At 38.3% G+C, this 12,014-nt stretch overlaps 1 protein-coding gene across 2 annotated transcripts in view; it reads right to left on the bottom strand.

Moving 5' to 3' along the window:
- Nucleotides 1-1,788: 1,788 nt before the first annotated feature.
- LOC139941766 (unconventional myosin-IXb-like) overlaps nucleotides 1,789-12,014 on the bottom strand; it is a 65,733-nt gene continuing 55,507 nt past the window's right edge. For both annotated transcript variants that reach the window (XM_071938379.1, XM_071938380.1), the window contains 9 exons: nucleotides 11,384-11,554; nucleotides 10,708-10,864; nucleotides 10,103-10,242; nucleotides 9,564-9,684; nucleotides 8,555-8,789; nucleotides 8,134-8,265; nucleotides 7,232-7,352; nucleotides 3,385-3,584; nucleotides 1,789-2,671 (listed from right to left, as the gene is read on the bottom strand). In XM_071938379.1, coding sequence (XP_071794480.1) covers nucleotides 2,290-2,671; nucleotides 3,385-3,584; nucleotides 7,232-7,352; nucleotides 8,134-8,265; nucleotides 8,555-8,789; nucleotides 9,564-9,684; nucleotides 10,103-10,242; nucleotides 10,708-10,864; nucleotides 11,384-11,554 — 1,659 coding nt within the window. In that variant the 3' untranslated portion in view covers nucleotides 1,789-2,289. The remainder of the gene's footprint in view (nucleotides 2,672-3,384; nucleotides 3,585-7,231; nucleotides 7,353-8,133; nucleotides 8,266-8,554; nucleotides 8,790-9,563; nucleotides 9,685-10,102; nucleotides 10,243-10,707; nucleotides 10,865-11,383; nucleotides 11,555-12,014) is intronic.

Raw genomic sequence — 12,014 nt, 5'->3', positions numbered from 1 at the left:
TGTCATACAAGCCTTGTTAAACATTATAATGGGTTCTTACATAACGCGCATATCCTAGTAGCTAAATCAAGCACTTTACCACCTTATTATCACTATTTAGACCATTCCTCTAACTTTCTCAACTCCCTGTGAAGCATACAATCCCAAGCTGATTATATAATATTAACACTAATGGGTTAATCCAACACAACGTTGTCTCGGCCCTCTCAGGTTCCTAGTTATACACCTGGGTGAAGAGAAGCAATTATGGTTAAGTGCCTTGCTCAAGAACACTAGTGTCATGACCGGGATTCAAACCCACACTCTGATGATTCAACCATCAGAGCTCGAGCCCAATGTAATAGACCGCTCGGTCAACACACCACAAGGCTGATGCAACAATAATGGGAAATGTCCAGACCGACCAATCATATTTATTTTCTCTGGATAAGTCTATTGTCGCAGATTTTCTTGCAATGGCCGCCCCTACGATTTTTTAGGGGGCCGCCACTCTATAATATGAAATTTCAAATTAAATCAACTTTTTGGTTAACAAATATATTTCCCTGAAAACATTTTCACTATGCGGCCGCGCACCTTACCCTTTTTTTTTGCAAATATTACTTCAGCATAAATTACTTTACAGATTAGAAAATAGCTTCTCAAACTTTTCTTTTAAAGCACTTTGGAATTTCATGCAAGAAAAATACAAGTCAAACCATGGCTTCTTAATATTGACTGCTAATATTTTAAGCACAAATGTTTTGCTGTTAAAAATCATCCAGCTGTTTATAACCACCTTTTTAAAAACTTTACTACAATCAGCCAAAGTGTTGAGTACACGTAATCTATAAACACTTGTTGTTATAATTCTTACAAATATATTGCATATGATAGAAATATTGCATAATAGAGTAGAACTAGAAAATATCGTTTTTACCAGATATTCTTGTTGATTACTCTACAGACAGGCACAGGTAACAAACAGTTTCCTCTATTCAGTGTTAAACCCACTGGTTAAACCTCCAGCGCTTGTTTCCAACGACCGCTCGTGAACACGCGACAGAAGCGGATTTTTCGAAGTAAGCAAAAATATTAAAGTTTTTCAATATGTACATACTGTACAATATAGACAGGATGGACAGACAAACAAGTAGTGCTTTTTGCTTGGGCGTAGTACATGTACATGTACAACATCCTTGGGAAGCACATTCATCACTGGGACCAGACTAAATTTGTACCATGATGGCTGCCATCTTGTCTAGTCCCCTGTGGGTGGTAGCAATTCTCATCATACTAAAAACAGGGACCAGTCTTTATTTTCCTTACACCTCCATCGCTGTCAAAATGTTTTGTTTGTTTCTTTGTAAACCTTTTTACAAATCTAACATTGGCACTGCTTTCATGTTTTGGGTTACAAACTTTAAAGTCATCTGCTAAAAAATGACAACACGTTAATTTGTGATATGGATGTGGTAGTGGAGGGGAGAGGTTGACGTTTAAAGGAACACGTTGCCTTGGATCGGTCGAGTTAGTCTTTGAAAAGCGTTTGTAACCGTTTTTTATAACATGCATATGGGTAGAAAGATGTTGTAAAAGTAGAATACAATGATCCACACAAACATGCCTCGAAATTGCGTGGTTTTCCTTTTACCTCGTCGACTAACACGTCGGCCATTTATGGGGGTCAAAATTTTGACTCCCATAAATGGCCGACCATGTTAGTTCGCACAGTAGAAGGAAAACCACGCAATTTCGAGGCAAACTTGTGTGGATCATTGTATTCTACTTTTAAAACATCTTTCCAACCATATGCATTTTATAAAAAACGGTTACAAACGCTTTTGTTTTGACCAACTCGTCCGATCCAAGGCAACGTGTTCCTTTAAATTGCTACTTTGGATGACACTTTGTGTGTAATAATTGCCTCCAATTGCAACCAGAGTGATGGATCTGCTATGGCAAAAACAAACATGTGGTACACAAAATGTTCACATAAGTAAAGGTGCATTGATGCAATGAAGTGCAAGCCTACGAAAATTGCACAATATTTAGAACAATAATAGACCGTGTGACATCACATGTTTACAAAAAAGCCACAGAGCATGGACTTCATGCAGGCAAGAGTTGTACACGTCTTAATGGAAGAAACTGTTAAAATGTTCTACTGATCGCCAACAAAATATAAATAAGTAAATAAGAAGTGCTCCAAAGATCTATCCTGCCAAAACACAACCACATAACACGCGATGTCACAATCCAGTAGTACCATGCTTTGAGAGACACCATTTGTCCCGAGCTGTTTCGTCATCATAGCATGACGACGGCATCGGCTGAATCTGCCCTCTTCCGTCTTTCCTTCGACTCCTCCAGTTGTTTCTTCTCCTTCTTGGAGCCCTTCCGACTGCTCCTCCTGTGTTTCTTGGAGACCGGCGGAGGCGTTTGAGTTTGCGCCAAGCCGTCCGATCCCGGGGTCTTGTGTCCTTTCCTTGGTTTCCGTTTCTCCTGTTTGGGGGCTCTGTTCTTGTTCAAGTGGGTGAGTTTGGACGGGGAGGGGTGTCCATCGAAGGACACGCTTTCTTGGTCGAGTTCATCGCAGCTGCTGAGGTCCAGACCGTCGGTGCTGTAGTTCTCGTCGTCACTGGCCGATGGTTCGAGGTCGAGGTTCACTAAGTTGACCGTTAGATCTTGCCTGTGAAGAGAAATCAGTCAAAGTACAGGATTGGTATAAACAAAATGTTATATTTTTTAGTGCCAATCTGAAAGCGTACCAATAATAAATATTTTTGAATTGGAGACAATGGTTTAGAAAAATTATATCTTCTTTTTAAAAATTGTGTCTTTCCACAGCCACAGGGTATATCTTCAGTTTCAGCAATATAGGTGCTTGTAACCAAAGTGATCCTTTTGAGTGCATAACGTGTATATTTACAATGAACCATGCCCGTCATATATAACACTCTAGTTGCTCAATGATCAAATCGAGTGGACCTTGTTGTTAATGATGTTGTGAAGTGAAGCAACCATGAATAAAGTGAGGGGGCACATATTACTGCCAGATAATGGCAGAAGACACCAAGGTAACCTCTTTCTCTACGGTAAATTCTTTTTCGTGCATTAAGCAACAACACAGGACCAGCCACTTTTATGTCCCATTCAATACGAAGGACGAAATAATAATGGTTAAGTGTCTCGCTTAACGACCCAAATGTCAAGACCAGGACTCAAACCCAAACTTTACTGAGTATTCTAATCAGCAAACTATGGGTTTTAAGTCCCGGTCTTGACACCTCAGTCCGATGTGCTTGACTTCTTTTTCTTTCGTTTGATCTCTGGACCAAGGTGACTGCTCAGCCATGAAACCCCGATTCTAGAGGCCTTCAAGTTTCTCCTTTAAAAACTTACCTCTCTCTCTCCAACGTCTGAATCCTTATCTTCAGCACCTTCTCAAGCTCGTTCTGTCCGTCGGTCACCGTTGTTGCGTCTACCTCTCCTCCTCCCTTGCCTGCTGCAGCCGCCGCCTCGCCGTTCGGTCTCTCATCCAACTCTTGCTCCTCCCTGACCTGTTTGATCTTTCTCAGATCTTGCTGACTCGCCGTGTCCTTCTGTTTGGGATGAGACGGGCAGAAACAAGAGCTCAGGTTAAGCCCCATTGTTCAACGTTCACAACTAATCACACCTACTTTTTATTAAAAAAAACAATGTTATCGCTGATCCAAACTTATTCCAAGTCAAGTTTCGAAATACAGATTCCAACTGTTTTAAAATGACGTCACAGATGCATTGCTGGTCCCCTAAAATTATATTTCACTTTTTGTGATACGAACATATCCCTAGTGTTCCTCACGGCTTCCACAATGGCTTGTATCCATGCAATGTCAACGCTTCGATAGACAAAGAATTTCCAAATCACAGAGGATTGCTTAGTGTGAAACCAAAACTGTATCTGGTAACCAACAAAGCAGACAAACTGTATAGAAACAATCCCAAAGCTTGTAGAAACCCAACCACTGACTCCAGTCCCGACGCCAACAACTACTGGCAACCCAGCCAAATTACAACTTCAAAGACTCGCTGTCTCACACGAACACGTCACACACACAAACACCACACATGGCCTTATATGTGAACATGAAAGTAAATTTTTAAGAATGGTGATGTCAAAACCAAACTAACAAATTCATCTGTAGTGATTTCCCATTGGATGGGATTGTCGTATAAACTATAGCATTGATTATGTGACACTGTTCACACACACACACACACACACGGTACATTTCCTTCCTCTATATGTTTGTTTCCTGAATACAACAGAGACACGGATATGATCCAGATAACAGTCTCAAACAAAACCAATAAAACTCTCTACGATTGTTATTTTTGAAATTCTGGCTGTGATTCCCCGACTGACCGTCAATGACAAAGTGATGTGACGTAGTGTGGTTTGATGACATTGTAACCCCAAAAGGGTTTCTCAACTTGCGACCGCAGTCCATTAGTACTGAATGTGATTCAGAGATTTTTGAGTGACAATGACCCTGTAGCAGTGACCCTATGACGTGACATGACTGTCACACAAGATGAACTTTCATCCAAGGGTTTCCAGATAAGAGGGATAATAACTACCTTCAATTGGAATGAGAAGGTCTTGATCAGGGTAATAATCAAAATAATGGATTTTTAAATCGCTCTTTACACATCTAAAGGGTGAATAAAAAATGAAAGAAAGACCGCCCTTTGTGCGCAAATTTGTGTGATACCTGATGCCTTGCTATATAAATAACAAATTTTGTGCTTGAAAACAAAAACAAATTATAATAATCATTTTGTAAATTATAAAAAAAATAAAAAAAATCAACCAACTATTGAAAATTTTTGAAAAAATAAACAATACAAAAGGCACATCACACAAATTTTAACATCCCATATTTTATTCTTGATCAGTAAAACCTATCCTGCTTGATGTTTTTTTTTTTGTGTGTGAAATGTGGTTTAATATGTGGTTGTTCACCACTTTCTAAATTTGTAACTTCCCTCCCACAAGTTAGACTCTCATCAGATCATTCAACTCTAAAGTGGGTTTTGCCGGTTGTAACCAATAACAGTTTGGGTCATTGGTCAGTGATTAATCAATAGCCAATTCAACCAAAACAGGTAAAGTGTATAATTTGTACACAGCTAAACGGAAGGAAACATAAACTGTTATATTTATGGAGATTGCACTTTCTAATTTTTATCAACTTTTGATATGATGAAAGGGGGCACATCTGAAAACTTGGTAACTATTACTTTTATAACTCTTCTATTTATCTGGAAATTATGACACAAAATGTAAACTTTCCCATATGACCAGTGCAGTATCTTGCCTGGTAGAGAAAGCCTAAGAATTTTTTATTTTTTTTATTTTTTATATTATTTTATTTTATTTTATACAACATCCAACAGCGCAAGCGCCAATTACAGGATTGATAAAAATATTAATATTAAACATTATAAAAACAGTCACACTTGTACAGGTCTCACTTATTGTTAACAAAAGTCACATGGCCATGTGACCATGTGACCTTTGTTAACAAAAAGTGTGTCTACACTTGAACTTTTCAACACCACAGAAACAAAAGGAGACGACAAGGGACAGCGGGAGGGAAAACCAAGAGACAACAGGATATGCATCGAGTATAAGGACAAACAGGAAGTTTCCTTTCCAGTGCATGACAAAGAAGCTGTAATTAAACACCTACTTTCCTAGGTCATTGTTTGATGCAAGTTACGTCATCAAAAAACCCATTCTAGTCATTCATCGCTTCATTCATATCTTTATAAATAGTTTGGGTTTTCTTGGAACTTAACCTTTTATGGCTTCCCAAAACCACCTGATGGTTTGGCAAATTTGATAATTCTCCCCTCCCCCTTCGAGTTTTAATTTTGTTTCAATGTTTATGTTAACAAATTATTTGTTTTATATCAACATTGATATTGTATACTATAACCAACAGCTTTAGTTATGTTTTTTTAGTGTTTTTTTATAGAATTTTGTATAAATAGAATTTAACAACTAGATTGATTTCATAAAAATACTTTTGATTTGGCAAGACTTGCATAGTCTATATCAATTACATGAATGAATGACAATGCTATTTTTCTGGAAAAGGAGATTCATTTCAATTTTCAAATCTATTGTTTTTATTTTCCAGTCTACAGTAAAAAAAAACTAACAGGTTTCATAATTTTTTGTATTGTTTTTTTTTCATAAAAATTTGTATCACCTACAAAATATTCCCACTCTGATAACACAAATCTTTCACCTTGATCTAAAAGATATTGTGTTGACCAAAGAAAATGAAAGTACTTTTAAATGTCATATGACTCAATGATAAGCAAACCAAAGCCATAAGGCCACATAAAAAAAAGAGTTGTTGATCGTCCTTTTTTTTTTGCGGATGGCGGAGGGAGGTTTTTGTTTTGACATGCCATGAAATCAAGAATAAAGAAATCATCACAATCACTATAAAACAGAGGGTTTGTGTGTTTTTGATGTTTTCAATAGTTTTGTCAAACAAATTGAACTCCTAGATGACATTTTCTGTAAACTTTTTCAAACAACTAAGCACAGTGTAGCCAAAGTAAATATTTGAAGAATTGTTCTTGCTTTGCCAACATGAATAAAAACCTTTTTTGAACATCTTTTCAAACCAGTACATTTTGAAAAAAATATCAGCTGAAAAATCTGGGCGGTAAAAGTATAAAGAGATATCCAGACATGGGGAAAAGGAAAAGGGAAAAAAAAAAAAAAAAAAAAAAGGGGGGGGGGGTCGGGGGGTATTGAACGGTCGGGCTGGGATGATCAACAATTTTTTTTTTATGTGGCCTAAATAGCAATAATGTAACCTGCAGCAGGATGGGAGACAATAGCAGTGTTGATGACCATGCATGTACAACAAGAATAGCATCATTTCACCGCCATCATGATTGTGAGTCAAACTACCCCGATTGGGACCCCAATGGTAACCATTTCTACCCTGATTGGAACCCTCTTTCCCAAATGGGAATATCAATGGTTTACCATCGGGATCTTTTGTGTATGACAAGCAAACAACCCCAGTTGGGTTACTACCCCGATTGGAACCTTTTTTCTCCAAATCAGAAAAAAAAATACTCCTGAGGAAATCACAGGCCTGCAAAAGATCAGTCTCTAGAAAAATATGATTTCTTGAATTGTCAATAGAGGGCCGCGCACCAGCCACAGACTTACCCTCTTGCGTAGATCGGAGAGTTTGAGTGATGCCGACTTGCTGGCTCGTTCTAATGTGTTAATGTCTCGTAGTGTGCTCTTCAACTTCAACAGTTTCTCTTTGATGATCACCTCAAGACATCTGGTTAGAAAGAAAAGAAAAATAACAAGAACATTAACACCAATTAAGATTTGATCGAGAAAAATGAGTCATTTGTCGACCTAAGTAATTTTTTATTTTTATTTTTTGCACATTTGAAACAACCATAATCTATGCTTTAATACTGATAAAATCCCATGATTTATGTCCAACGGTTATGTCCAAGCAGGAAGAATAATCCGTTATTGGAAAACACATTCTGAGAAGCGTTTGTGACAGTAACATTCTAAGCTACAAATTTGAGGGAATAAAAAAGGGATATAGAGAAGAGTTTTCGGTAACACCATGTAATAATCTCTGTGAGTTGAGGTGGTTCAGAAAAGAACTGTTGGTTTAACTCAACGTTTCGATCAGAATGCTCTGATCGTCTTCTGGAGAAGACGATCATTCTCCAGAAGACGATCAGAGCATACTGATCGAAACGCCAAGTTAACCAACGGTTCTTTTTAGAACCACCTCAACTCATTTAGAGATTATTACATGGTGTTACCGCAAACTCTTCTTTATCTTATCTCCACCATGCAAAGTTTCAAATCCTACTTACTTAAAAAGTGATATCTTCTTCCATAACCACATTACTTCAGAGCACAACGATTCTCATAATGCTTTATACTATCGAAAGCTGCTGTACTTCTAAACCAAGCAAGTTTTTATTGCCATTCATTTAAGAGTTATTACCAAACACACACCTTCCCTTAAGGGGATACAATCAACACACATTTTGGTACGAAAAGAAAGAAAACAACTTAAGAAGTTGGCTTACTGAGCTTGTTTGGAGACATCTTGAAGAGACTCCCATGGTGACATCTGCTTGGGACTCTTCAGTAGACACGGTGCATACACTATGGATAAACTATTGGGGGACATCCGGTTGTAGTTCTCGTGCAGTGATACCCTGTATCAAAATAACAATAATAGGTGTTTCAAATAAGTGGACAAAATATTTTTTTAAATGGACGTCATTTGATTTGAAACAAGTTCAACCTCACAAGGTTCTGCGTTCAAAGCTGGATGAGCATACTACATAACTGCTAAGCATCTGGGCCCAATTTCATCAAGCTGTTTTGAAGCAGAAATACTGCTTAGCAATTTATTTTTGCTAAGCAAACAGTTTGCTAAGCAAAAAATTGAGTGTGGTATCAGTTGCAACAATGTAAACCTTACGATTTAACCCACCAACCCACCTTGCTAAATGAAACACAAGTCTCTCAAACAGGTCAAAGTTCGGAGAGGGTAGTTTATTCAGAGAGTCCTGAAGCATGACCATTCGATCTCGATGCTCTGGCATCTCCACAGCGCGCAGGAACTCCTCGTAGAGTTCAAAGGTCAGGAGAGGTTCGGGCATCTCACGGAAGAAGGACTTGATAACCTGGGCTATGACCAGCATGTTGTAGGTGTCCAACTCAATCTGGTCAAAATCTGCAAAAAGGAAGCAACATTTTTAATTTTTTTTTTTTTATGCAAGTCGCCAGACACACAAGGCCTGATGGCCATTTCAAGGTGTGGGCTACAATCAACTATTTTTTCCAGGGGCCGTTGCCACCTACTCCTGGGGCTGAATCAAGACTACCTTGGCTTGGGTATCATCCAAGATGCAAGAAATGTATGAATAAAGAGCCGTTGCAGATACATTTCTGCAAACCCAAACACTGACAATAAACAGAACTTGGGTCACTGACAACAAAACAGACCTTGGGTCCAAAATGTGATTACATGTACACCAGCAAACTGTGGTTTAAGACCCAGATATTGGATAAACTGTTTTTATTTTAAGAAAAAAATAATTAACCTCTATTCAAGGAAAATTATACTTTTATATGTCTTTCAAGACAAAGTGGGAAAAAAATCACAATTTTTTCTTTGATAACAGATCTCACATGAGTGATGGCATTAACAGGGCTTTTTGCAAACCTCTTTAAAAAGTGCGAAGAAGGTGTTCAACAAATGATTGTTTTTTTTTTACGATTAAAAGGTGAATTTAATTTCCTTACTGAATGGAAACATATGAGGCGAATTTCAGTGAAGATCACTTATTACCGTTTTCGTTAAAACTGCAGCCGATTTCACAAAACTTTACGCAACTGCTTAAGTCCACTTGCGAACGTTGTGCAAGTGGACTTATGCAGTTGCGCAAAGTTTTGTGAAATCAAGACAAAGTGATCTTAGAATGACCTCTTATAAGTGTTTTCTTACCTGGTTCTGTGTTGATGAGATGTTTGAGTTCTTTCACTTTAGCCTCGGGTCCAGGTCTTCGATAGATACCCTCAGTGAATAGACCATTCAGCTCAACTAAACTAAGACATCGCTCTATAACCTATCATTGAGAAAACATCAAAAGGGCATCATGAACGATACACATGTTGACCACTTAAAGCCATTGGACACTTTCGGTAAACAGTATTGTCCAAGGCCAACACTTCGTGTATCAAAACTTTAAAATAACAAACCTGAGAAAATTTAGGCTCAATTGGTCATCGGAGTCAGGATATCATTGGATATCCGTAGTAAATATCTCAATGCAGGAAAATAATCCCTTTTAGGAAAACAAACTGAGGAATTACAGACAGTAGTGGTTCTAGACAGTATGATTTCTTCAAAGTGAAATGTTTCTCTTATTTAAGCTACCGTAGGGCCTCTAATCTAAAAGCTTTTATTGCAACTGATGTACATCTTCCTTGTACAGCTACATGAAATTAAGAACATTTAAAGAAGTTTGTCTAAGATTTGCTCACCTTTGGTATGTTACTCTCAGGTGATATGAGCGAGAGTAGACTTGCCCCAATCACCTTCCCTGTCACACGAGCCTGCGGTTTGCCCTTGCATATACCACTGGTCTTGGTGCAGCATTTCTTGTGGCAAGTAAACTTGCAAACTGCACGAGAAAATAAAATGAAAAATCAGAAATGCACAAGGAAGAAATATAGGTCAACTTACAAGAGATTGTACAGTATTGCTAGGCAACATGACATTAAAATGATGGTTTGGAAACATCCAACTTTGTGATAGGGTCTGTGGTTTATTTTTTACAAGCTACCAGCAGAAAACAATTAATAATTTGGTACTATTTATTTTTTTTAATATTTTTTTTAAAAGAAATTGGTTGGATGATGAACAAAACAGACAGACAAAAGCTAAGAAAGCTAAAAAATCTTTAAAAAAAGCAAAAGCTAAAACAAAATTGGCAATCGTCAGATCATTTCTCCATAGACTTTGTACACACCAAGGCTTATAAATCTTTCCAAAACTTACTTCAAACAATGCATTGCACGGCTCGACTCCAATAAATCTAAAATTGATATAAAATCCACCCACATCAACGAGGATAACTAAGACCTACTTTGACACACTTGTCCCTTCTCCATGAGCCATAGGAACGCTGAGCACACCTCACAGGCTGTAGGAATGCTAAACTGGACGGCAATGAATCGATGGCCGAGATACTCAAAGACTTCCTCCTTCTCCTTTTCCTTCTTCTTCTTCCTCTGCTCCTTGGACTGAAATCAAACAAATTTAGTAAATACTACTATACCTCATACATATTCATGACCGAGAGAAGAATTCTCACTGGTCCATTCAACATCCTGTGCCAGATGCTATCGTTGCCATTTACTTCGCATGCACGCAGGTGTTCACGCACATGGTCAATACGAATGACAAGTAGACTGTTGCCGGGGCAGACCTGGCAGACCAGGCAACACTCTACTTATCATGCGTTTTAGGGTCGTGGAACTATTCACCGGGTGTTGCATGCATGCGCTCAGTCAGTTATTGTTTTTATAAAAAAAAAAAGGCCATGAAAAAAACTGATTGCATTTTATTTCACAGTTGTCATTCCCCCCTTGCTCATTATCATATTGTTCCGGTACCTAAATATGTATCGAGTAAAGTATATAAAATATATCATGGTTTATTTCGGGTGAACAGTCGATATAAGCTTCCCTCTGTATTGTAAGTTGACAAACTAGTTCCTTTATTTCTTACCGAGTCCCTTTTTACATTATTTCTCAACTCACCTTCTTGTCTGGCTTGTACTGCTGTGTGAACTCATCCAAGAATCCCCTGAAGGCGTTGATGCCCATCGTGATTGGAAATTGGGTTTTACTGTTTGAGTTCTTCACATGATTGGCCAGCGACGTCTCAAAGTTAGACATCAGGTCCTTGTACAAAAGAGTTGTGCTGCCCTCCTGTGATGAAAAATGTCCAGACATGCTTTAGAGTGACAATTTAGGGATGGCATATAAAGGATTAAGTTTCAGCAAGTTTGGATTGAACAACAACAAATTGTTAAAAGCGGGACTTAAACCTGCGACCTTCTGATTGAAGTGCTTGCAATCCAGCCCTACTTTGGTGGTCTTTGTTTGGGGGTGCCAGTCTTAAACCAATCAACTTGTAACTGCTGTGTAGCCAGGGATCACACCCAAGTTGTCCCGTGATTGACCACCGACCAGCAAAGTACATGTGCAATGACAAACTCACTCGAACGACTCGTTTGAAAGACTAGTCAACCATCGGTACCACGATATACAACACTCCATTTCCTTCCACCTTTTTCGCTATAGTGTCAATGGTTCCCTCCTGCGCTTTACACATGTTAGCTTTCAGTACCATCGAAGACACCATGGTTTAAAGGCTGGTTCGAAATGG

This window comes from Asterias amurensis, chromosome 9 (assembly GCF_032118995.1).
Source record: "Asterias amurensis chromosome 9, ASM3211899v1".
In the NCBI taxonomy this organism is placed as follows: domain Eukaryota; kingdom Metazoa; phylum Echinodermata; class Asteroidea; order Forcipulatida; family Asteriidae; genus Asterias; species Asterias amurensis.
Note: the sequence above shows the minus strand (reverse complement) of the source record. Positions and strands in the feature narration are given on the sequence as shown.